We start from the raw sequence: 27,241 nt of genomic DNA, 5'->3' as shown, positions 1-27,241 counted from the left end.
GTTTTTGGGCATCCTTTCATTAGTTACAACAGAACTGCTGAAATGATCTACCATGTTGTACAAAATGCAAACTAAGGTAAGGTTGTACTTGCAACCTTACACTTGTTTTAGTGGTGGGTTTTCAGGCTTTTCTAGTTAAGGTTTATTCTTACTTACAGGCAGGTGTTTTAGTGATGTCACTGGCAAGTAATAGTAATCTATGAGGATGACCTCTGGAGTACCTCAGGGGTCTGTCCTTAGACCTCTTCTGTTCTGTTTGTACCTGTTAGCCCTGAAGCATGACATCCACAGTCATACTGTGAGTTTTCACTCGTATGTGGATGACAGAAAGTATCTCTTTGACAGTCCTGAACTTAATGCACTGAACGACTGAATCCAAGATTTTAAATGGTTGGTGCCACAGAATTTCCTGCAGATAAATGTGGATAAGATGACCATAATCGTTATGTGGCTTGATGCATTTATCAGACTCACTACAACAGACCCGAGGTCCTCATCTTTAATGTTGGGTCAATATTTAAAAAAACAAACAAAAGAAAACTCAGCATCATTTGTGATAACGACTTCAGCCTGAATAAGCAGGTCAATTCAGTTGCTCAGTCTTGGAGACTTTGATTCATAATTTTATACAAAAGAACGTTTACCTCTTTTAAAGATATATGCATGTATATTTTGGTGAGCTTGCTGTCATCTTTCAAGTCCATCTTAAAGACATGGGGACGGTTGTGGCTCAAGAGGGTAGAGTGGGCTGTTTATCAACTGAAAGGTTGCGAGTTCGATGACTGGCTCCTCCATACTACATGTTGAAGTGTCCTTGAGGAAGATGCTTAACCCTGAGATGCCCCTGATGCGTCCATCACAGTGTGAGTCAATGAATATTAGGTTGAAAAGGGGAAAAAACACTTATATGAATATGTGTAAATTAGTAAATGAGGCTTTGAGTGTTTAACTTGAGTAAAGAAATTGCTATGCAAATACTATTTACATATTTTTACAATTAGTCCTTTTCTGTCCCTCTACTTTGAGTTATTTCTATGTTTTTATTTAAGTTAAATATATATTTGCTTTTAATAAAGTTGTTTTCCATTTTAAATTTCAAACATTCCTCACTTTAATCTCCGGTGTTCCTATAGCTCATTTTATTTAATTTTAATCTCTTTTTAATGTTGAGAAACACTGTAACTCTGATTTTGAAAGTTGCTATATAAATAAAGTTTATATTTATTATTATATGACACAAATGGTGCCTTTGCATGTCTGCAAACCCCTCGTACATAATCAGAAGTTTAAGGTTCGTATTAAAATGACATTCTGATGTATGACATCAGAAAGGTTCCAAGAAACCCCAAGAAATGTAGCAGTTATCAACAATAACACCTTATAAAAGCATCTTATAAGGGCTAAGACTGTTTTAAAATGGGTAATTCTGTATAATTAACACCAGAAACCAGAGATATATTAAATAAAACAACACAAAATACACTTGATGCTTTAGCTCTCAAGTTGTCCCACTGCCAGACTGGAGAAAAGAAAGACACACTCACATGGAATTTTGTTCAGCTCATTCATGAACTTGTCCTTCAGCTTGGAGAAGGCTTCATCCTTCTCGCCTGTGCCCGGGCCGGCCATGTTGGTGGTGTTGGAGCCAGCCGTGGAGGAGGAGGGGGTGGTGGGCGCGGGGGCGGCCGCCGCCAGTGCTTCCCTTCGACTTTCATTCATTGTGGCGATGCTGGGCAGCCAGGCAGATGCTGGACACGAGGAGAAAAAGAAAGAGGAAGCAGAATCAGTTAGATTTTTTTTTTCTTTTGCTGCTGTGACAGATGCATGTCAGAGGCAGCGTGCACGCCTTGTCAGATGACTGAGTTGACGCAGATCGTGTGAGCAGCTGCCGGCTCAGCCTGAGTAAACATCAGCTGGGGTCCAGGATGAATTGGCCAGCAGTCTGAATTCAGAACAAAGCCACTCAGTCACTGCTTAAACCCCAGATTAACATCACAGAGCGAAGATAGAATTATTATTTATTACTCTCATGCGGTAAAGACTGTGAATCTCAGCTCTGCTGGCTCCATCAGAAACTGTGCTTTCACAGGAAAACTGAAAATGTGCTACGAGTTCAATCTTACACCAAGCTCTTGGTACACAACAGGTGTATTTACTTTACACACAGGTGTTTTGTGAACGGACAGAAGGCAGCGCTGTGTCTCTAAGGTTAACTGCAGCTTTGTGTGTGTGTGCAAATCCATGTACTTGCACATGTACTGTGTAACTTCTGAACATGTTAATCATCACCTCACTCACCGCCGAAGAACAACAGCTGGCACATGTATTAATAAGACACTAAAAACTCTATGATATTATAAATACCACGATTATAACATCGAAGTGCTGAGCCTGCCACTCTTTTTGCTCGTCTAAATAACATTTAAAATGGGAGTTGCAAAAATTCAACTGCACATAATATACAAAGACACACAACAAAAAAAAAACAAACATGCCTTCCTCATCATATTCTTTCTGATGGTTTAGGTTTCAATCTTACTGCAAAGGATTTCACGTTCATGTTCATTACCAGTGCTGTCAAAAGCCGGGACACTGTAACCACCAAGCACTAAAGCAGAGACTTGGCTTTCTAGATTTCTTTTTTTTTTAGCCTTAATAAAAATGTTTTAACTAAGCATGCACTGATGTATCAGCTTGAATGGGAACAGCTCAGTTTTATCTATATAGCCCCAAATCACAGCAATAGTTACCTCAAAGTACTTTATGTTGTAAGGTAAAAATCCCCAACAATCAGACAACCACCATTGATCAAGCACTTGGCGACAGTGGGAAGAAAAAACTCCCTTTTAATAGAAAGAAACTTCCTGCCAAACCAGGCTCGGGGAGGGGTGGCCATCTTGGGGGTGAGGGGATGGGGGCAGAACAAAAGACTGAGAGAGTGCAGTAGAAACATTCATTATGGGAAGCCTCTCAGGAGCCAAGGCTGACTGCAGCACAACTAAGGGATGGCTCATGGCCACCTGATCCAAAGTCAGCTGTATGCTTTGTCAAACTTTGTTTTACTTAGGAATAATGGCTCTTCACCATACTGGTGTCATTTATAATGAATAATAAAATGTGTAAGAAAAGTAATGAAATGTGTCTTGTTTGTTTAACATGGCTTTTTTGTCCACTTTATTTGAGTTGTACCACTAATCTGCTGAACATCTTTCTCAGACAACATCAGACTTGGTATATTTGACAATACTGAATGGGCAGAGTTTGTGCAAAGCTGATTTAACACTACAAAAAGTAATGTTCAAAGATGCTGTGATAAACAAATGAAATATTTCGAAAGTGTTCCTTTTGATAATCAGGATTACTGAATTTTCTGAAACAAAGGGAAAAGAAACTCGAATAAAGCAAAATAGATAAACAGAAAAAAGTGGTATCTGCCAATTAACATCCAAGAATTTCACAATTAGTGGATCCCTGAATAAAAAACTGGTTTGATAGGCATAATCTCAAACAGGAATGTTCGTTTTACAACATAAGTGATTGTTAGTGTGTGTGCACATCTTTGTTTTTCTGGTGATGTGTTGTATCCTGATGGGAACTATTTATTGTCTGCTCCCACAGTGCAGGTTGTAATTTGGCTCTGTCACCAAAGCACTCCATGAGGATAATGGCATACTAAAGAAAACCACTCCACAGAAAAGATTGATGGCCTTATTTTCGTTCTTTGCCACAGTCACTGCTTGTTATGCTCACATTTTCCATTTACAGTGCTGTTTCATATAAGGGCACTGCACGGGTTCTGACAGACAGGCTGTTAAAGGTTTCGATGTAACTGAAAAAATCTCAGTGTAAGCATTCAGTATTGCCTTTAATGATATTCATCTCTTAAACTGAAAGAGCTGAAAACAGAACTTGGTGCCAATTCACCCTAATGCAATCTTTACAACCACGACAGAAAGAAAGGTTTAGCAAAGTGATTTCCAAGTTATTATTTTACGAATGTATAAAATTTGGTTTATAAAGGCAGGTAGGACGTTTGCACTTCAATTAAATTACGGATGCAAAGTGTCTTCTAAGTATTTGTCATTTTCTGAGGGAGTAACTAAATTTAGCCACTTTAAGCTTCATTTGGGTGTGAGTAAGAAGAAAGGAACCTGTTTCATTACTTTGGGATTATTTAAGCAGTTGATCTGCTTCACTATCACATCCTGATAAGAGAAACCTATTATCTACTGATTCTCTTCTTTTTCTTAACTCTGAGTGTAGTTGGAAGGGCAGGATTGATTATTTCCCACTCTGTGTTTTTGGAGTTTTCACAAGTCTGGCTTCACTGTTTTAAAATCTACTTTACTACTGCTACTATTGAGACTGACAGTAGTGACAACCACCTTTTTTTTTTGTAATAAAGTACAGTCATCTAAACAAAATTATTCAGCCATCAAATACACCAAGTATCATTCTTGTGGAATAAATAACTTGCAGTTAAGATGCAATCTGTTGCCTGACAACTGGAACCAAGAGGCAATGAGGCTTTAAATGTGGGTGAATATTTTATCTCAGTTTGCAAACAGTGGAGCTCTCATTTCAGTCCAAAAGCTATCAAATGTACTTTTCTTTTCTTTTCTTTTAATAAAATTCTCAGTGCCGTTAGACGAGTTTCTTAACTGAAGCTGAGTCTTCATTTTGAGTGTCTCACTCTGTTCAACTGCAAGTTGAATCAAATATCTTATCGGTCAATTGTGTGGGAGAAACCCAAAGCATTTAACTTTGGGGTCCTGCAGACATCCAAACCAAGCAAGACAGGCTTTTCACACACACAATCATCCCAGGGGGTTGCAGAGAATGGCCCTAAAGAAAAAAGGAAAAAAAGAAAACATCTAGTGGGTGGCAGAAACACCATGTTCGTGGCAGAGGTCAGTAAAGAACGACCAGGCTAGTTTGAGCTGATTGAAAGGAAACGGTAGCTCACATAACCACTTGCTACAAGCATGGACCACAGGAAAAGCAACTCTGAACACACAACACAGATGAAACAGATGGCCTACAGCAGTAAGACGACACCGGGTGTCTGTCCAGTCACCTAAAAATAGGAAACTGGGGCTACAGTATGCACAGGCTCACCAAAATTAGATGTCAGGAGACGTGAAATATCCAAGCTGTTGTCTTAAATCTTGCTTTCTGCCAGAACAGGGTAAAAGGAAAGCGCAGGTTCTGATTAACAACAAGAAATTCACAAATTGATCGAGCCAGCAATCAAAGCTGCTTTAAATCCATTTGTACCAGCTGCCACAGCCTAAGACTATGTCTTTCTCCTTTTGATCGTTGTGCACCATTGTCTAGCTCAGTAAGACAACTCATGTCAGAAAGCTCAGATTAGTTCATAATGCTCAAGTTGTCTCCGCAGTCACTAGATCACAATCCTTTGGGATGCTGTAGAAAAGGTTTGCAGCAGGAGGACGTTTCCCATAAATCCTCAGCAACCGTCAAATGCTATCATGCAAATACAGAAGCAAAAGCTTGCTGAACCTAAGCCGCAAAGAAGCGAGGCAGTTCGGCGTGAGGTGTAACTAATAAAGTGAGTGTTGACTCTAAATACATTTAACCTGTCTGATGCTTCAAGAGGATAAAGACTATGTTTAAGCACTTCTATGATACGTTCACATTAAACCGAATACAAAATGGCACAGACTGCGTGAAGGAGCGAACTGTAAACTGCTATTTACAGGCAGAGACAGAAGTGGTATATATATGTATGTGTGTATATATATGTATGTGTGTGTATATATATATATATAGGGCCGATGAGATGCACTGAGATGCAAAGTGACGTTAGTCCAAGAATAAAACCGTAGAGCTGGAAATGAGCACAAAAAGTCGCTCTGGATTTTCTGAGAGTGGAATGCAATTTGTTTTTCTTTATTAGAAGATGTATATATCTAATACAAACCAGTCAGTTGGCAGAAATCTGACTGAAAGCAGTCAACAAGTCAACAATGACCCGAACAATGACCTGTCATTAAACCAGCATACTGCTTTCAAACGGGGTTACACAGTAGGTGTGAGAGAATAAAAAATCAGAAGGCTACGCTCCTATTTCTGACAAGAACAAAAACACATCATCAAAAATAAGAAACTGTATAAGGAATTAGTCAGAGCAAATAACTACTCACTAGCAGCTAACACATACTGCCAGACGGTCCAAATAGCACTGTTCCCCAGCTTCTGAACTCCAGTGCTGATGAGTGATTGGCATTGGCTCCTAAGGAGAAAAGGAGGGTAGCACCTGAGTCAGGGAGAGAGAGCAGTAAGGCAGAGCCTTACACAGTCTGCCTGCAAGGGCCCCAAGACTAAAATCTACTTTTATTTTAAAACCACTAAATCTGCCACTAAGGAAATGAAGCAGAGAACAATGAAAGCTCAGGCAGCGGCAAGCCCCATGGTGGCCAGCTAGTTTGGCCAGTAGCTCCGCAACCAGCTGGGACAATTAACATCAGAGCAACCGTCACTCAGCAGGCTGAGCTGATTGGTAGTAAGAACCCAATACGCCGTTGGTTCGGCACAGAGGTAGAGTCTGTGAGTGAGACGATGGAAAAATAAACTAGGAGAAAAAATACCTGCTGACTACTACAGTGCTTTGGGCTCACCCAGGATTACAACTGGTGGTGTTCACCAAAAGTAGCCAATGAGGGATCTTATTATGGGGCTAGCTTGCCAGAAGTATTGGGATGGGTTGCTGTTCAAAGTAAGGAGAGATATGAGGGAATAGCAAAGAAGGTCTGCCTTTTGGGGGATAAAACAGGGCAAGTGTCACTGATTACAGGGCTCTGTCCTGAAATACAACTGTTATATAGTGAAATAACAGGGCATCTGATTGCATAAAGTATCTCTGACCAATTATATAATAGATTTTTTTTGTTTTGTTTATAATGGGGTGAGTGCTGCTGATAACAGTGGTTAGGTAGATACGCTAACAGGAGTGAGTGGCTGATAACAGAAAGGTTTTTGGCTGCTAACTGAATATCGATAATAAATGTTCTGTTGTTTATTTAAAAAAATAAACTTATATTGAGCTTGTAAGCTAACAGCCACTGTTTGTCACATCCCATCTGCAGTGATTGTTTGTCAGGGGTTTTAAATTGATAGCCTCCATGTTTGTATTGGATTTTTATACTTTAAAGTCTTCAAAATAGCTGTGGCTAGAAGTCCTGCGTACATTGCATGGGTTATTTGAAGGTTTAAACATGTAGATATTGTGCTTGTAAAGGAATTAACACCAAGTTCACCTAAACAGGGTGGGTGTCTGAACTGTTCTTTTCATCAGTCCCTGAAGTTTGAATTGTGCGGCCTTTTCCACCAGCAGGGTCACCATCCTCAATTAAATTAAACAACCTTTATTGAAGGATAAGGGTGGATGGAGTAAGTAAAGAGGAAAGTGGGGATCAACAAGCAGCGTCCAGGCTAGGCAGAACCCCAAAGAAGGCATTGGCAAGAAGCCGTGATTAGTAAGTGTTACCTTTACTTTGTTTGAGAGAGAGCGGGGCAATCTTAGGAAATGAAGTGAAGGTCACCGATGCACTGGAGGAGATCTGGGTTGGTGAGATTGTTAAAGTACTCTGAGTAGTGTAAGAATCCGAAGAAGGCCAATGGGAACATGGATTTTAGTGTGTGTAACGATATTTGAAACGGAAAGTGAGGCAAAAAATCTCAGGCTGATCATCTTTTGTTTTCTGAGTAGATGGTTCATTAAAAAGGAAGAAATTCAGATCAAATTATTCATATTCTCGTCTGGCCCACTTGAGATCAAATTAGGTATGGGCCCATGAACTAAAATGAGTTCAACACCTCTGCTCTACATTTAAGTAATAGCTAGAGATGGTTGCTATTTATCTTCACCTCGTCTTCTTTGATAAAACAGCAGGTACTTGAATTTGCTTCAGTTGTATTTCAGAGTCATCAAGTGGATCTTTTAGGGTTTAATCTTCAAACGCGATGTTGACAACTCTGTCAACAGGTGTCATAAGAGCAATGGCTGCAAGGCTAACACACCTTTAATTGGGTCTGGTTGGTTTAATTAAGCTCAAACCCCCTTTGTTCTCAATGAATATGAATAAAAAGCACCTGTACTTTGTTAGCGCAGTGTTGCGTTCACAATCACTACATGTTTGCCAGCTGCTGGTTCCCAACATACTGCAAAAAGCATGATATCGCTGCACTCTCCAGCTCTGTTTTTAACACTTGACTAACACGTCTTTAACAGCATCTTTCTCTATCATCAGATATTTTTGAGAGGTGTCATGAGGCCAGCTGCTGCAGAAAAAAACAAAAAACAGAGTGACTAGTAAAAGATAATCTGCAATCAAAGCAAGAACAAGATTCATATCAGATCTTTTAATTTCAGTAAAATGTGACAATGAGCCTTAAAAATACCCTCAAAACAAAACAAAAAACCAGCCATTGGTTACCTCCGCCCTCTCAACGTACCCCTTGGTTACACGGCCGCCTACACATGTCCATGTTCGCTCAGCCTCCCTTTGGTCTCTCTTTGAAATGTTGCAAGGTGAATGTGGGGGCTGATCCGCTGAGATGCCTGCTTGGCAATGACACAGATACTTCAACGCAGGCGAGGACTTTTAGGGAGAACAATGACGAGTGCGTGTGGGAGGCTTCTATCGAAAAAGACCTGACCATGGCCTGAGAAGAACACAGGCTTCCACTCAGTGTTTCTAAGTGAGCTCTATGGCTCATGTGTGAGACAGCAAAACATGCATGATGTATCACCATGATTGTACAGGGATATGTAATTCAGGGAGATTTACTTTAGTCCTTGTCAGCCGTGGAATATATAATAACCATAAAAAGCTGTAAAAGTGCCACGTAGATCACTTTTACCTTAACCTTCCTTGTAGCTTCATTCAGAGATCCCCGCTACAGTGTCAGAGAGAGCCATTTCAGGCATCAGCCTTTAACATAACTCAAAATATATTTGTTGCACTGCAGCCAACAGGAATCTTTAGCACTGATTCTGGTAAAGAGTAACTACGCTACTGAAGTTTTAGTTTAGTTAGCCTCTGTCTGCTGCAACTTCCAACGAAATCTCTGGATTTGAAAAAGTGAAAAGGCAACACAGTTTTGAAAAGAAAGATAATTAAGAAAAGGGGATTCTAAACAATCCTGTTTCTCTGTGAACTCCATGAGACATTCGTAATTTTGTTATCTGTAGGATCGAATAAGCAGACGTCTTTCTGAGGGGTGTTTTTGACAGGAGGAAATTAAGGGGAAGGCTTGGGTAGAGTGGAGGGAGTACCCTCCTCAGTGCATCATTGTCAATATAGATGAGTTAAATAATATAATATTCTTGATTTCTTTTACTTTGCAAAGGTGAACTTCAGTAAATCAATGGGTGAAATACTGTTGGCATGCAAAGTTGGCAGATCCTGAGTTAAATTTGTTCAACTCAAAGAAGATTGATTTAGACGACTACGAGTGATAAGTGTGGGGTATTGCTGATTGACATATGACTGGGTATTAAAGACATTAGCGGGATACCTAGCGACCAACTGTCAGTGACAAATCAATGCAAGATGAGCAAATCTCTTCTTGTGTGGACGAGGCTTTATGCTTCTGATTATAAAGGCAGGAGGTCTGGCATAATTAAAACTCTTTGAACTTGCCGAGTTTCCAAACTTTTTGGTCAAAGACAGTTTTGTTTGGTATTGATTTCTGATTTCTCACGTACCCCCCTCTGGGTCCCCCTTTTCCCCACTCCATTTTAAAAATTCTAGCCTAAGTAAGTATTCAACTCAATAAATAAATGACTTGTAAAACATAATTGCCTAGTAGCTCCACAAAGTGGTGTTTTCCCCCCTTTTTGTTGTGTTGAGCTAGATTTAAGAGCTGCACACAGAAACCCAGGAGACCCATTGCTTGTGAGTGGTAGTTCCTCAGAGACCTGACATTGTATCTCAGCGCTGAGAACACCAGAGTAAATCTCCATTTCGGTGTCAAATCTCTTGCTAGCTCTTCTTCAACACCACCACAGTCCTGCATTATTTATTTTGAAATATTATTCCCACCTGAGGATTAAAAAAAACCCTTCATAATCTGATCTTTTTGTCTAGATTCTTCAGCATTTATAACAAAAATCATTCTAAATAGATGATATTTGGCGCATCTAGTAAGTAATTCCTATGAAATCCAACCTAGCAGGAGTGCTACTGCAAATTTTAGGGAAAAGTAGCAAGAGTGCTCATTCAGACATGAAGCTGAACGTTCAAATGTCATCAGATTAATGAAAAGAGGTGCACGCCTGACAGGGTCCTTTTCTTAGGTAATAATAATTACCCTGAGGTATTTGGCAGACAGTAGGTGCAAATTTTTATGTAAATGACGCCATTATAATTAATTAGAAACCTTTCAAATATCCAGAAAGAGACACGCATCTGAATGAAATAATGCTCCAAGCTTTGATTTTACACGATTTTCTGTCGGCTCTTGTGAGAGCGATGCTTCTCAGTCCAAAATGTCACATGAAAAGTTGACCAACTACGAGCAGTGCGTGTGAAGGACCACCCATGGCGTCTGTTATGCCTCTCACATCAGCCCTCACATCGCGAGCAAAAGTGAAACATTAATTCAGCTCATATTTGTGTCTTAATGACTTCCTGCCCATTCAAGCATAAGATGACAACTTCCGTATTATCTCCAGTGCTTCACAGCAGGTCCAAGCGAAACCCAGTCTCATTTAGAGTGGAAACGAGCTTATTTATCTTTACAGAGAACCAGAGAGTGTTGACCTTTTTCCTTCTCAGAGGGCTGTCATCGCGATGTAATCAAACTGTAGCTCCATTTCAACGCAAAGTTGATGTCCGTCCCGTCGCTATTACATCTCACTCGGTAAACAGCATTAAATAATGTTCTTGTTTTTGAACAAAATGGCTGTACTTTCCTTTTACAGTCACACTGCAGCTTGTCCTTTCCAACCCAGTGATGACGTGTAAATCTTTCCATCTTGTAAGCTGTGGTGAAAGCAAGCCGAAAGAGCTAATTCAAATTCAAGGAGAGAAAAAAGAAACACTTAGGAGATACTACTGTAGCAATTGCTCTAACCTTTTCTCAACTTTATCTGTCACTCCCACCAGGACACAATACGCTGCTTGTTTTTTTTTTTTTCTTCTTTTTTTTTGACTCAGCCATCTCTTTAGAGGTGTACCGCTCAGGTGTAAAACCCCAACCCAATTACAGGGCCGCCAGATGGCCCAGCAGGTCCCCAACCACAGTTGTGATGCTGGCACACTGCTCCCTCCTATCACCTCTCTCTCTCTCTCCTTTGCTAACTGGGTCAGCTCCCTTGCTCCCCAACTCCCTCTATCATCCCTGCGAGCTTCTTCATCATGCGTTCATGTTCTCCTTCCTCTCTTAAAGCCTGCACTAATCGATTCCTGCCTCCTTAAGATGGACTATAATAAACAATTAACATAACATAACATAAAAAAGAGATCAAAGGCAAGATGAAGATGATGGAACGGATTACTACTAAACACAGTGACTACAGAGATGTTTGCGAGCCCTTCTTGAGAAGATTTGGACAGCATGTTGGTGTCATGTGGAATGGTCTGCTCCCCACTGGGTCTAGCTTTGGCAAGTTTCCTCACTGTGCTGGGTGTTACAGCTCATGCTGTTTAAGGGAAGTGAAAAACCAGCCAAACTCAGGTCTAATGGTGCCATCAGATTCGATATTATTCACAGTTCACACAGGAAAGTACAGAACAGTACAGAGAGCACGGCGCACAGTCTTTTTGTCGATATTATGATTCAGTCCTCAAAGTAAATTGTCTGAGAATTGGCAGATATTGATGTGCCTGTTGCTCTATGACAGCATAATTTATATAAACTTAATACAGAATGCAGAAATGATCGCTGTTGTCTTGATAAATACAATATGTGCATTATGTACCTTACAATAGAGAATTAATAAGCCTCACATCTCAACCTGAATGTTTTTTAAACTAAAGAATGGGTCATACAGGTTTGTGATCAACCCCCGCAAGCCAGGGAAAAATGTGTATTGTTGGTCGGCAAATGGTTTTTGTCGCTAGGTAATATCAGTTGCAAAGAGGCATGTGAATGCTATTCCTCCTTGCGATTGCTTTGATAAGTTAGTTAGAAGTGCTATGTTCTCTGTAAACACTTGCTAAATACTCACCAAGCGGGAAACGTGTAACCCAAACTGGAAATGGAGATCATTCGCCTTCAAAGTAAAAGCACCACCTTTTGTCATTTGTTGGTTGTAGCAATAAGACAGCTTTTACTTTGACTGCAGACACTTTCTCAAGTTTCACTTGTGTTGGTGAGTATTTGCACACAAGTTGGCATCTTCAGGCAAACTACAGGCGACCACAGCAATCTGCTAGCAACCAAAGGAGTCACAACACTACAGCAAGTCATTAACATTTTCTATTAGGAGAGCATTTTTGTAGTTTGTAGCCAATAGCAGCAGCCAATAATTTGCTCTTATTTAACATGAACTTTACACCAGCTAAATACTCAAAGCCTTTATGATGAAGATTTGAAAAGCTTTTTGAAAAATACCTTCCTTTTCATAATCATATATTATATTTCTTTAGTTTCTTGGTACAAATGGAGGTATAAATATAATAAAAGAAAAACAAAATAAACAAACTGTTTGCATAATCATTATTTTAAACACTGTAATCGGCTCTGAATTTCACAATCACAGAAGACTGCATAACTTTTAATTTGGATTTATTTTATAACAATGTTAATGAAATCATATTATATGGCTTCACTAAACGTGGCAGTCTTAGTCATTTACCAGTGAACGGTTGCTTGGAGGTTTCAAACCAGTCACAGATTTGATTAAAGCATGGGAATTCCTGCTGTTCAAAGCAATCCTCAGGACGACACTCAGCGACTGCTTTGCAGATCTGAATAAACTAATAATCATAGCAAGGACACTTGTTTTGATCCAAAGGGAGTGCTAACTGTGTAATTACAATAAATGACACAGGAAAAAAAAATTAAATTAAAGCTTGTGTTTGCATGCATAATAAATTGCTGCATCAACCAATTAAGACCATTATTTTGAGCTGGGGAGATATTTAGCAAATTAAGTTTTTAAGCAATTCAAAGCTTTAAAGTAGGGATGCATGATTGTGAAATTGTAAGGTTGATAACAATGGTTAAACTAATTTTGCCAATGGCGATACTGATGGTTGTTTCACTTCGTTTTGTAGTTCATTTAGGCCTTCAACACACTTCAAATGGACACGGATTCAGTCATACAAGTTTGAATTGCAGATAGAAGGATGCAAAACTGATGGGAAAGGAAAGCCATTAGTGCCACTAGTGAAGGTCTTCTTGTGTCAATAGGACTGTAGCAACAAGAAGAACATGGAGAATGTCGGCAAACGGATCCGTACAGCCTTGCTTTAAAGATGAAATTTTATGATCCTGCTGTTATGACTCATTATTGAATGAATTTATTTTTTTCTCTTGACATCAGTATTATATAGCATTTAGCAATGCAAGGTCTCGAATTAGTCATCAATGCCATGTTGGTAAATGGCAGTAAGGCTTGAAAGTATTTTTAAAGAATAGTTAAAACCTTACCTTGGTTACTTAAGTAACCTTGCTCAGGGCGAAGACAACACTTTACTTCTAAAGTTTCTTCAGTCATATAAGAGATATTTTGTTTATTAAAGTCTGAAACTTTGTTTATAAAATCAATATATCGATGATGTCCAACACGTGGCAAAATGAAATCTTGATTTTTATTTATTTTTATTTAACAGGCATAATGACTAAAATGAGACTCGGTGCAATTCAGAAATGCGTCACTACATTTTCTTCAGTTCAGCACACTCTGCAGCACATGTAGCAGAGCAGCATGCAGTCGACAGAAGTTACTTAACCACTGTCTTCACTGTAGATTGTTACCTTGTTTCTGAAATATATATATATAAACACCCAGCACGCCCCTGCGGGCAGTTTATCCTTCAAGCTCGGGTCCTCTACCAGAGGCCTGGGAGCTTGAGGGTCCTGCGCAGTATCTTAGCTGTTCCCAGGACTGCGCTCTTCTGGACAGAGATCTCCGATGTTATTCCCGGGATCTGCTGGAGCCACTCACCTAGCTTGGGAGTCACCGCACCTAGTGCTCCGATTACCACGGGGACCACCGTTACCTTCACCCTCCACATCCTCTCGAGCTCTTCTCTGAGCCCTTGGTATTTCTCCAGCTTCTCGTGTTCCTTCTTCGTGTTATATATATATATATATATATATATATATATATATATGTATTGGGAAGTTATCCACGCCCACAGATGTCTTCCTGATAAACATCATGTACTCATGCTCAACACATCTCTTTGATAATGCTAGCAAAGCAGCTAGCCACCTGCGTTATTAATGCTACAGCCACAACAGCCAAACAGCAGTTGATGGCAGCAGCAGTACAACCAAAATTATTGTGTCCCTGTAATCTAGCTGCCTTTGAAATGTTTGCTTCAAAAACATGAACCGGGTCTGCGACTACCTGCAGGTGCTGTCCTCAAATCAAGTAGGGTGCATCAAAATGGTGATAAAACAGCGATGAGATGGAGACAACCTGCTACCATTGTGTGAACAAACAGTTGCCAATCTGTTGATTAATATAATGATTAACAAGTTGTTTATCATCAAATTGGTCAAAATTATAAATAAGTTGCTGTTTACATACACACAGATTCACATTAAACAGAAATTTGGATAAACAACTTACATTCAGAGAATATCCAGAACCTCGTAGCTTTGGAAACAGAAATTAATCCAGGAGATGGTTTACTGCAAAATCACATAGGTGTTCGGCAACCTTGCTTTGATGCAGAATATAACCAGGTTGCTCAGATTGATTGCAAAGTGTCAGCAATCTGTTTGTGTTTATAAATTCGTCAGCAATTATTTGCAAACCTTCTCCAATCTGTCTGAGAGTTACTGCAGTTAGTCCAAGTCATAACACAGCAGACTGAAAGCTAGAAATAAATGAAGAATAATCCCGTCTTTTCCTGTGACAGCCTTCATACCACTTCTTCTCAGTTCTCTTATTACATTAGCTTGCTAGAGACTTGTGTAGTTACTATTGGCCACTGTAGAAATACTGTAATTGTAACTCTTTTTACTTAAAATGGGGATCAGCTCTTCTGCTTATATCTGCTGCTGCCTGGTCAGTATATTTGGTCGGTATTTCTTAAGTGGTTCCTTATTGACAACCAGCCAGTTCAATTCAGTTAAGGAAGAAAGACCTTCGGGACATTATAACCAGGAGCTGGCTTGCTTTGTGCATATAAATGTTTCTACTCAGTCTATTCATTCCAGTAGAAAATGAACATTTCATGCATACAATTTCAAAGTCAGCAGAACTCAAACTCCCACTGTGCTGCCTATTTCTCTCAGTCTATATTCACTCTCCATCAAAGAAAATCACAAAGAAAAATCAAGGGCTGTAAAAAAAAAAAAAAAAGTGTCATTACTGTTTCACAAGAACAAAAAAAATCCCTCAGCTTTATGGAGTGGCAATAACACGTCAAATATCAAAGTACTTCAGCCAATAAACAACCAAGAACTTAAAAATTAAAACTTAAGAAGCAGCACCACACTGATATTTGCATGTACAAAAACCTAGCAGCCCACCTCAACATTGGTAAAGTGGATAAGTTAGTGAACTGGCACGTTAATTACTGGCTGTCAGTCAAGTATCCACTACCATCTGCCAGGTGCTCATTTATTATAGGATAGTATTTCCAGACAGTCACACATATGCACACTGGGTGGGAGGGGTCTTTTCTGTATATAATCGGTCATGTAAATGATTGTCGGGTGAGCTGCCTGCAGTGAGCAGAGATAAGATGAGGTTGAGAAGGCCCGGTGGCCACATCCCCTTGTCCAGAGCACCCTCTTTACTCACCTGAAGCCAATCTCAGGGGGTAATGGAACTGGAAAAAGTTATTAACCCTGCTTTGCAGCCAGGGTTGGACAGCTCTATTAAGCCAGTGCACAAAGATTTCAATTACTGCCTCCAAAGCGCTAAGGAAAGTTAGAAAAAGCAGCCTTGTTGTCTGCAAAAGAGAAGGACTCCAGGGTCCCAGATCTGAGCAGCTCTTATCATTTGCTCTTGTTCTTTATGCTGTGTACGTACGGCACACTCCCTGAGTTGTTGGACGATATGTTCGGTCTATTTATATGACAAACATTGCAACGACGTACACTCCTGGTAAATGGGTCTGCCAGCCAGGGGCTAAATGAGAGGCCTGGGACTTAAGAGCAGAGTAACGGGTTGTAAAACCCAGAGGGATGTTGGATTTAGGTCCTGATACCGGACTAGAATTATGGTCCATTGATTTAAATCAAGGCTCAGCCAATTAAAAATGCAAACAGTCATTTTACAAAAGCCTTCAAACTAATCAAAGAGATTATGGTGCCTATTAATAGTGGAGAGTTCTTTTCAGATTTAAAAAAATGTCTGTTGTGGTTAAATGTCCTTCACCTGCAAAGATCTGCTGCTTTTACCTGCAACACGTTGGAATTATAGGCAATGCTATGGAGACACAATGTGATTACATGAACTTTTTAATTTGCTTATCTTTCATTTACAAGAAAATACTTGATTAACTCCAATCTGCTGGGCTGCTAAAAGGTTTGATAAACTCGAACAACCACGTCCACTGAGTAACTGACTGGAAGGGCTTGTATACACTCCTCGATTAATAAACGGTGTCTGAAGTAGTGACAGTAAAAGTTTTATTTCAACACGTAGCCTCCGTTTGTGGAGCACATGGTCATTGCTCAAAAGTTACTCTTGTACTGTTGGGGATTTTTGCTGGTCCACTCTGTCACTGCCCCCGCATTTACTAGACAAACTAGAGGGATCAGATATGGGGGTTTAAATCACAATGACAGATACGGTTTGAAGGAGCTTGAAAACCCCCTTCCTACCTTTAGCAACTCTTAGCCCCGGTTGCGTGCTTCGTTGGCTCCAAGTCTGGAGGAGGGAGCACGGAGGTGGTCGAGGACCGGGGCTAATACAGAGGTGCCTGGGGAGTTATGTCTGTTGGAATCAGTTTGATGTAGGAAGCGAGGCCAGGGGCCATGGTGCGACTACTGGTAGGTGAGTCATACGGATAAAGGGAAGGCCATTTGCTCAGCTGCTGCCTACCTCCAGGGTTACGCTACAGGGAAATCTGCCCAGCAACCACTAGCTGTGTGACAGGCTGGGAGAGGCAGGAATTCAGAGTTTTAAGAAGCCAGACTGGACTTCGAAGAACAGCAAAGATTTGCTCCAAAGGGTTAGAGAGAGAGTATTGGGTATTCTATGTTATACTCCTGTCTTTCCTAATGAAACTACAATATATGTCCTTATAATAACCACTCTTCACATTATTAAAAGGATACAGATGGATCTCTCTGGATTAAAAAGAAAAATGTGTCTGTCTTGAGAGGCTTGGCTTATTGTGTGTACTTTTTCAAAATTACACACTGAATCAACAGAACAGTTCTCTTTCATTGTTTTCGAAAGGTGGGGTTGTACACCTAATCTCCTAATAGTTAACTGTTTTTTTAAATATGTTTATTTATGTAGATTGGTGTTAAGATGTGCATAGACTATGGCCACACATGAAAACTGGTTAATATAAGAAACATAAGACTCAGGAGTCAGTGAGTCTTTGGCCTTCCACTAGAAGAAGAAATGCTTTATTAATTATGCAGTGAAATTCATTCTCACAGTTTAACCCATCTTTAATATTTGCAGCAGTGGGTATTTACTAGGGAAAAAAAAATCTAAGTCAGTGCTTTGGTCAAGGGCAATATGGAGAATTATTGGTAGGAAAACAGCTCCCAGTGGAACAGGGCAACCTTGGCAAGCCTTGAACCCTCCTGCCGTGAGGCAAATATGCTAACAACCAAATGCTGTGGTGTCACTGAGTAACTGGTTGTTTAACCAGTTGTAATGGGGAATGGACATGAGCTTTTGACATGTATGTTTAAGACATTTCCTCATTCAACTCTCAGTAAACACACCATTTTTAAATGCATGATGCTCAAAGGAGATCTGTGCTAGTGGCATTATGATCCTGGAGATTTTTAAATGCTATCCATGCTATTCAAAATCAGTAAACTATAACATATAAATCATGAACCTTCATTTCAAACCATTTTCCTATCTAAACAGGTTTTTAAAAAAGTGTTGAACAAATACAGAGAATTTAAAGTTGTTTACTGTAACAAAGGTTGGTGGTTTGATTGCTGGCTCCCCGAGTCTGCAAGCTGAAGTATCTTTGGACAAGATCCTGAACCCTAAGTTTGAGTGTGTTTGTGTGTGCGAATCTTAGACGAGGTTCTACGCACGTATATGAATGCATGTGATCGGGTGAAGGAAGGATGTAGCTAAAAGTGCTATGAAGAACCTAGAGTAACAATATAATCATTAAACCACAAGAAGATCACATCACAATACAAGAAAATGGGAAAAAGCAGGAGGTTTGTCATTAAGGAGCAATTAATTTAATAGAGTTAATTAACTTCTGTTTACTCTTCCCTCACTCATTTGAGATGTCATCAAGTGACACTGGTAAGAGTCACTACCAGATACACTGGAAAACTGCATGCTTCAGTGTATCAATTACACCTCACAAGAGGGAACGACTATTTTTTATCCCCCACCGCTCTTTTGTGCTAGTTCTCGTTTTATTTTGATCCCAAATTTCTCCGTTTTTGACATCTTCATTTTTGTGATTAGACAGATTCGACTGCTCAGCTCTTAGCTCAGAGTAGGAACGACTCACAACAAATGCTCCCTGGCTTTGACTTTACTTAACTTCCACCCTACAGCTTCATTTTTTTCTTCTTCCTTTCGCTCTCTTTCATGCCTCCGCCTTTAACACCCTGCCTGTCCTCAGGGCTCAGTCACACATACAACAAATGACAGTTTATTAAGGAAAATAATCAGGGGACTATGACATGAAGTCACCCAAAAAATCATGTCAGTGCTGAGAGTTATCACTTTAAGTCCCCACATTTTAAATAATGTTCATCGCAGCAGTCTTGATTTCCATACATCATGGCTTCTTAGTTGTTTCTGTGGTTACAGATAGCCAATAGAGCTGCTGCGCTTCCTTATTTGTCACTGCTGCCTTTTTCCATGTCATAAAAGGCACCTTTCCAAAGGTGTTACTGTTGTTCTCAAACAGACATCCCTTGAAGGGTTCTTTCCAAACTGACCTTTTAAATTCTGTTTGGAGTGCGGCTTACTGATGACAGAGCTGTGGATTAGCTGAAACAAGAAATGGTGAAGCAGCCGGTGAGTAAGAGGTGAACAGGAGCTGTCTCATCTGATTTGTCACTTGGGGGAAAAAAAGATAAAATTCAAATGAGAATGAGGAGGTATTTCAGCTAAATTGTGTGTTAAAGGGAAGCTGGTAGACTCAAAGTTTTCCCTCAGCGCCAGGATTTTTCTTTTTTAATTTGCTCTGACATCTTCAGGGAAAATAAAAATCTGAACTGCCTTATCTTATCTGGTGCTTTGATGAAAACGGATCTCGTGTGCCACTTTCAACTTTGACGTTTTGAGCCAACAGGCTAAATTACACACTATCCAAGGCCAGTGCGTGCTCCGTGAAGCGGGTGAATTCCGGGTCGCCAAATATCAGAATTCTGTTGACTGATGGAATAAATCAGGCTGTCTTCTTCACATGCACCCACGTCTTGAATCTAATTGACACTTTCAACAGATTGGTGGTCTGATTCCACGTTTGAGTCACAGGATGTCTAAACCCCCCCTGCTTGTTAATACACACACAATGACGCGCGCACTTACAAAAAGTGACAGGTTCCTAATCTGATAAAGGTGTCACAGAGTGATGTGAGAGTGTGATTAGAAGGTGACAAATACTTCAACTTCAGAAATAACAGCCCAAGTGTCACCGATCTACCAACTCAAACAGATGTGAGCCGATCACAGCAGCACACTGGAGGAGAATAAAAAGTGATTCGGATGATTACGATACCGCGCTTCATTTCCTAGCATTCACAGGAGCGTTTTTACTCTTCCCTTAAGTTATGTATCTCCTCATGGTGTCGTTTTCCATGCATTCTTATCTTTTCTCTCCCTTTCTGCCCATTAGAAAGCCTTTTCCCCCCACTGGGCATCCTTTCATACGCCTACAGCCTCTCACAACATTTCCACCCACACACTTTGTTTGAAAAACAACACACTTGCCAATGTCTAACTAGCTCAATAATTGTCAGAAAATTATAATTAAGCTCTGTCACCCAATGAACACCGAGCAAACCCTCTTTAAGGGTTAGCTAGAAGGCCTCAAAAATAAAAGATGCTATAGTTTTCCGTGATTTCTTCCATTGAACTGGAGTGAGCTGTCAGATCTCACTGATGTTATCATTTAACACAACAGCCCCGTTAAATCATACTCCACAGTGCCAGGTTGGATTGAAAAGTGAGACTGAACTCATTGACAGTGGTGGCACCTTGACAGATTACATTGTGAGGGTGACACTGAAATAAACAGGACTTGTGACCAACACTCTTTCAGCTTACCGTTTGTGCCATCAGCTGTCTCTGACAAGCACAGGTTTTGATTTCCTCATATGGGAGAAGCTCTCTCATTTGCAAATATGCAGTTATCACCGTGCCACTCAATTGGGACAGAGTAAGAGGCCAGGAGGAAGGAAGCGAGGAGAGACAGATGTATTTCTGTCTGCTGCTTTATATCTAATCATAGCTCAATTGTGGTAAAGCACAGCTTCTATTGGGTTTAACCAGCAGAAACCTACACATGTCACAGACTTGGCAAATAAGCCGGTTACTTTTGTTAAGATTGCTACACCTGTGAGCATCACGCCTGTAGATTGGGATCAGATGCAGTCATGTCAAGGAACCGGGTTGAAATCGCTCCTGAATAATAAAGACTACAGCCATGATAGTGCAATGCAGGGATAGAAAGATGGTATATGATGGGTAAAGTTAGGATATCATGTTCGTTGTTTCCAAGCTTACACAGGTGTGTGCTGCAAACGACTTTTGCAGCATGCACGCATGATGTGTTTAAAAAAAAACACGTCTGATCCACTGAGCAGAGGTTTTAAATAATTTGTAAATGTAAAAAAATTCTCTGAAAGCTTCTTCTCATCTCTAGGTAGCATAACTGGCAGCACTTCAAACTCTCAGCTCGGCAACAACCATCTTACCGTTCTTGACACTTGGAGACAGATTCATGACCACGATGAGCCCAGCGTTGGCAGGCAGGGCTCCGAACCAAAACAGCTGTTGCAATGGTACCTCCAGGCAACAACAGAAAACCCCTCCACCTCCCACAGCCCACAAGATAATTATCACTGCTGTCTCTGGCCAAGCCAGTGCACCCCATCTCCCCACCATTCATACTGCCACGTCCAAGTAACGCTTCAGTAGATTTTGGGAACATCGTGGTCCTGTGATTAAAATAAATGAGGTCTATGGGGATTGTGTGTTATTTGAAAACAAGCGTGTCTGTTATAAATTTGGTTATAATTTGCGCTGATCCGTGTAAACTCTTGTTCTTGCCGTCCTGGGAGCTCTCCGTGGTGCTGAAGAGGCACGCAGTACTTCACCCAAATAATGGTTTTGGTTACACGAGCAGAAAAGTCGCTCAGGAGACACAATCTCTATGGCTCAGTTTAACCAAACACAGAACAAAAGTTGGAATTATTATTTGATTTTATTCATTTTTTGTCTGGATATGCACAATATCATTGGCATAAAGGAAGGAATAATAAAAAGGTTAGGGTTATAACTCACTGAAGTTCTGTTAAAGGCTCTAATATACATTTTCTGATGAAATGATTCAAGTACTGAGCTTGTGGGCTCTCTCCAATCAGATGTTACGTCATTTGCTCAAAAAATTATTCTGCAATGTCTGAATCAAGACGACAATGGTAGAATTTTCCAACACCTACAGGGTCCTTTATGAGTTAGCTAGTTTCTCATTAGTAAACTCTTAATAAAATATCCATTCAATACTTATTTAATATTTAATAAAAGAACTTAAACTTAAAATAAACTTTCTAAGAAGTACCAACACAAAAAATAACATCATAAAAGCAGCAGTCTCAGATGCAGAAGAGGAATGGTCTGATATATGTAAAAGACTACATTTTTGCTCATATGACTCAACTTCTTTTACCTTTTTCCTATTTTATAAGATGATTCATCTACCATACATACTGCCAAGGGTTCTTGAGAAGCTTTGAAAGTGCATCTCTCTTTACATTGCTTGTTTCCATTATCAGTATCAAGGCTAGTTTGGGGGTCGATTGATCGACTGCTTGATCGACACGCTTGAATCCGGCCACATTCTCAGAGCAAGGTTGCTGTCATAAAGAGAAAAACTCCACTTCAAAGGCCTTCAAGGAATTTTTCTTTTTTGTATGTGAGCGGGGGTGATTACCTATGAAAAACGCCTCCATGTTTTCATAACATTGGACAGATCCACTTTATTTAAAGTTTCCATTTATCTGACTGATTTATATCAGGCGTAGGGGTTTATTAAATCGGCTTCCCAAAATTTCCAGTGCAAACCTATGCAAGAATTTCAAGGCAAACAACAGGACACCATCCACAGACAGCAAGCTACGGTGTCTATTTCTGCATATTCTCCCAGTGTTAATGCTTACAGCTTTTAAGCGTCGAGAAAGCTAACAAATCAGAACCGACATATTTCAATATGTTTGGTCTGAGATTGGTTTTAGGATGGCAGGTACATCCTGCAGAAGCTTCAACAGTGAGACAGAGGTGAATATGAACCTGTCGCTCTAATCAAAACAAAAAATGGGATCAAGAGATGGGAATTGTAAGATTTCATCAACAGTTGTTGGCCTGGATTTAACAGGTAATAATAACTGTATTATTCTGTTATTGACCCCCAGACTGCTTTCTTTGTGAAGCAACTATTTGGTTCTAACTATTCAAGACCATTTTCGATGGCTGACTGCAATGCTTTTGAGTACTTAACCAAATAATCTACAGCACTCAGTATATGTAGCTCAGGTCTCCTTGTACAGCACATTCAAATTAGCCAGTGTAAACCCCCTGAGGTGTATTCTGTTTTGAAGAAAGTTCTTCTACACAAAGCATTAAAATGAACTAACAATGAACGCAAATAAGAAATGATGAAAGAAAAACAATTAAAAATAAATGCACAATTAAATTAACTGGATTGTGATTGGGATTATATAGACTTGATTTGACTTTAATTAAAACATGGTATCTTCTCTGCTAAAACACAGCCAGTACTTGTTACTTTCACTTGAATTCTGAGCTTCATTTTTATCATTCACATTTCATGCAGCTGTCTTTCACTTCTTGGCTCCCACCAGCTCCGTTACGTGACACTTGAGATAATTTCGGCCTCAGAGGAAGTAATCTCCAATCTGTGTACTTTTCAGAGAACTGCATCTAACACACCACTGTGTCAGAGCGGATCAAGCACAGACCCGACACCCCATACACAACCAGTTTCACTCCAAGTCTTAATTCCAAGTGGGTCGCTGAAATCTCCCCCTATATAAACCTCTCTGTCATGGCTTCTTATGAGTCACTGAGTCTTCTGGCTTCAACGATCCCCGCCCCAATTATAGCCACTCCGTCAACACTTTTTTACAACAACAAAAAAAAGAAAAACAAAAAAACAAGCGAAAAGACACCACATGGATTCAAATGTGATGTTTGCTCATTCAGATGCAGAGCAAAAGCTTTCACGGATGACTAAAGCCGTGAGATGACTAACAGATGCTGCGAACACTTGAGCCTTTTGTCTACCTTTTCATATTCACAGCAGAACTAGCAGCCACACTGCAAAAGTCAACATGTTTTGATTAAAACGGGGAAATAAGAATAAAATTTTTAGCACACGATTATTAGTGTGTGCACAGTTTAACAGGAACGATGGTGACAAAATGCTTTTCCCATGTGCTTTAGCTCTCGGTACAAAACTGTGCCTACATCGGAGCTTCCTACACACGGACCAGTTGCTGTTCCCCTTCTCTAGAAATCCACTGCAAGCTGGTGACCACTTTAAGCAGAGCATGCACACACAGCTGAGCTGGTCATAAAGCCTGCAGTTCTATATAGCAGAGCTGGAGACTGTATAAGTATGTACTATTAAGTAATTTATGTTAAATAAAAACAAAACAAAACCCGGGTATGTGCACAGGCATGCTGCCCTCCCCCTTACTCAGTAAACTGAATGCATACCACTCAAGTGACTTTCATTGACTAGAATCCAGTAAATATAACATTTTACATTGTACTTGTGTAATATAATTAGATAGAAATGTGGTGTAATCAAGTTACTTTTGGTCATCTACAGCTATAAATATAACCTAATTCACCAGGAAACCACAATCACAACAGCAGTCACTTTGAGTTGCTTCATATTGTAAAGCAAAGACGCTACAACAGAAAACTCCAGCAATGAGGTGATCTCACATGAGTAGGTATTTAGCAACAGCGGGAAGGAAAAACTCCCTTTTAACAGGTAGAAACAGAAGCAGGGAGGGGCAGCCATCTGCCGTGACCATTCAGGAGGGGTGAGGGGAAAGAAAAAACTAAAAGGAACTGGGAGGGACTCGAGGAACCAAAGTAGACCTGCAATATGTTTAAATGTTTAACTTATTGGTGTATATAATAACCAATTTTCCCAGAAATACCACAATGGCACAATTGGTTACTATACAGCTTGTTTATGTGTTTATACTGCATGTTCTTAAACAATGACTGTGATACAACTGGAGTCATGACCCAGATATCAGCTGGTTAGACCGAAAGTCCTCAAATATTATCACTTATGGATTCCTGAAATCAGATGTTCTGTAAACATGAAATGTATTTCATATATGCTCACTCTGAAAGTGTGTTTCCTTTTCTCTCTTGTTCTTGCTGGGGTTACCTCAATCTTCTTTTCAACCTTTTACCCACAAATCACAAGAGATTTAAGACAGAAACATCTTTCGCAAGGTTGTAGGAATAATATAACAATTACTCTGCTCTGCATTATGAAAAGAGTAAGCAGTATTACGTTTCCTTTTCCTCTTTCTCTTGGATTTCACCTTTGGCAGGCAGGAGGGGAAAAGGTTCTGTCAATATTACTTCATTTAGTTGTAAACTTAAAGAGGAAAAAATGGATGAAAAACAAGATCAAACAAGATCATGAAGGTGTGTCTCCCGTGACGACTGTAAGACTCTAGAAATGTATTTCCTATTGATCCGAGGGCGATTTAACAGTTCAGTGATGAGGATGTTGGGCTGGAGCAGAGAGTGCCCCCTGAGGGATAAAAACAGAGCTGCAGACAGAGAATGGCACGACTGAGGGAGTGTAATGAAAACCTAAGGAAGGAGGAAGCCAGCACTGCTTTTTCTCTCCCGTGTTCAGGTCAGATCACACAAGGCTGACACTGGACTTGTTCTGAGGCAGAGGGCAGTACCGGGAAGTGGCTCGGTCAGTGAAACATGCCTCTGAGAGCAATTAGGAGGCCAATTACTTTCTTCTTATGGAGGATGGAATGTCAAGGCTTGCCAGCACCAGCGTGGAATCTTTTCTGACATCCCTCCCCAGCAGTAACCCGTCGTGATGCCTTTCACTTGCCCTATTCTGGCTAGAAAGCAGAGCGCCTCAGCGAGCCAATTGGATGAACTCAACACTTCATGATGAAGGGGTTTAGAGGGATGCTAATCTAAAATGTAAGGAACAAAAAAACTTTAAAGGGGCTAATATTATAATCGTTATACACTGAGTTTCAAATAGTTCTTTTTACTCTTGGCTCTGTATTATGGTATTTGGAGTAGATGTGTTTCATGTGGTCATTTTCAGGCGCAAAGCTTGGCCTGTAAGAGCTCGACCACCACTCACCTGCTGTTTGAGTCTTTTGTTTGTGAAGGGCTGCCAATTAGAGGAGAGTAAGCCTAAAGGAAGGGGGACTGGAGCTTATCTATTTAAACTGAGAACCAAGATAATACATATATAACTAAGTAAGGATTATTTTGCAGTGTGTGTGTATGTATCTTGCAAAGTTACTCCGGCACACTCCAAGAATAAAAATACAGAGCCAGAAATCAGCATCACAGGCCCTCTTTTGCTGTGTACCACCCTCTCTGTTATGCCCTGTCTTATTAAGAAAACTAGATTTTTTTTTGGATACTTAAATTAGCTATGCATGAGTGCCATTTGGTAATTTAAGTAAAGAGAAGTGACAACCTGTGCCCAGACAGAGCTGCTGTGATAATTCTTATTTTTGGTAAACAGCAGGAGATTTGAGAGGTGGAGCTGGATTGGAGGGACACGTTCCCAGCGAGACGTCTCAGGAGAGAGCCAGTTTGGCACGAACAGAATGCCAGTCGGCCTCCACCCGGCGCCGGCAAACAGTTGTGTCATTCAATTGCGGCCCAATCCGATCAGGCAGAGAAGAGGCCGACCGACTGCCGCCGCACAGAGCCAAACTCTCTAGTCCAGTTGAGGTCAAAGCACACAAAAGCAGGCTGTCCAAATCCTCACTGCTGTTCCCCATCTGACAGCACTAATGCTGCTACACAAGGGGCTGAGAAGAGCCGGCGTTTTAAAAAGATCTCATAAACACAGACCACTATGAATAAATCATAAAAATACTCACATAGAAATGTGACATTTGGGGAGCTACTCTCTTTTTTCTTTTTGTCTTGTTCAGAATCCACTGGCATATATATAAATTATGAAGTAACACCAGCTGCCAGTTTGCACAGCTGAGAACAGAGAGGTTCTTTTCCAAAGGTAACACGATCCAATTTTCTAGGTCTGGTAATTATTAAAGTTATACCAGACCTGGACATTTGCAGGGACTCTGAATCCAATCAAGTCATTAAATGAATACAGTGAGAACTTCTTTATAATAACACACATATGAAAGTCCCCAGAGTTTATTTAAATATCCCCAGAGTCTATTCTTCATGTTAAACACCCTAACTTGGAAGACTTTTGAAAACTGCAGTCAAGTCAGGCGATCATCAGGTTTGATGAAGAAAATCTATCTCAAGAGACTTTCATGTGCCATGTAGGTGTTCCAAGTGTACAATCCTGCTGCTTATAGACTATTTTATATACAACACTACTGCACTGTGTGCTTTAAAAAATGTCCATCTCACCTTGCCTTAGTTTCTTTGTTACACAAG

General features: G+C 40.2%; 1 protein-coding gene across 3 annotated transcripts in view; it reads right to left on the bottom strand.

Annotated features, from left to right (window-relative positions):
- The window catches only part of syt1a (synaptotagmin Ia), a 205,529-nt gene that overhangs the window by 61,028 nt on the left and 117,260 nt on the right, over window positions 1–27,241 (bottom strand). For all 3 annotated transcript variants that reach the window (XM_084909776.1, XM_084909774.1, XM_084909775.1), the window contains one exon: window positions 1,545–1,748. In XM_084909776.1, coding sequence (XP_084765902.1) covers window positions 1,545–1,719 — 175 coding nt within the window. In that variant the 5' untranslated portion in view covers window positions 1,720–1,748. The remainder of the gene's footprint in view (window positions 1–1,544; window positions 1,749–27,241) is intronic.

The sequence above is a fragment of the Perissodus microlepis genome, chromosome 17, assembly GCF_051167445.1.
Source record: "Perissodus microlepis isolate ML-2025 ecotype Zambia chromosome 17, ASM5116744v1, whole genome shotgun sequence".
Classification (NCBI taxonomy): Eukaryota; Metazoa; Chordata; class Actinopteri; order Cichliformes; family Cichlidae; genus Perissodus; species Perissodus microlepis.
This window is presented reverse-complemented; position numbering and strand designations above follow the sequence as displayed.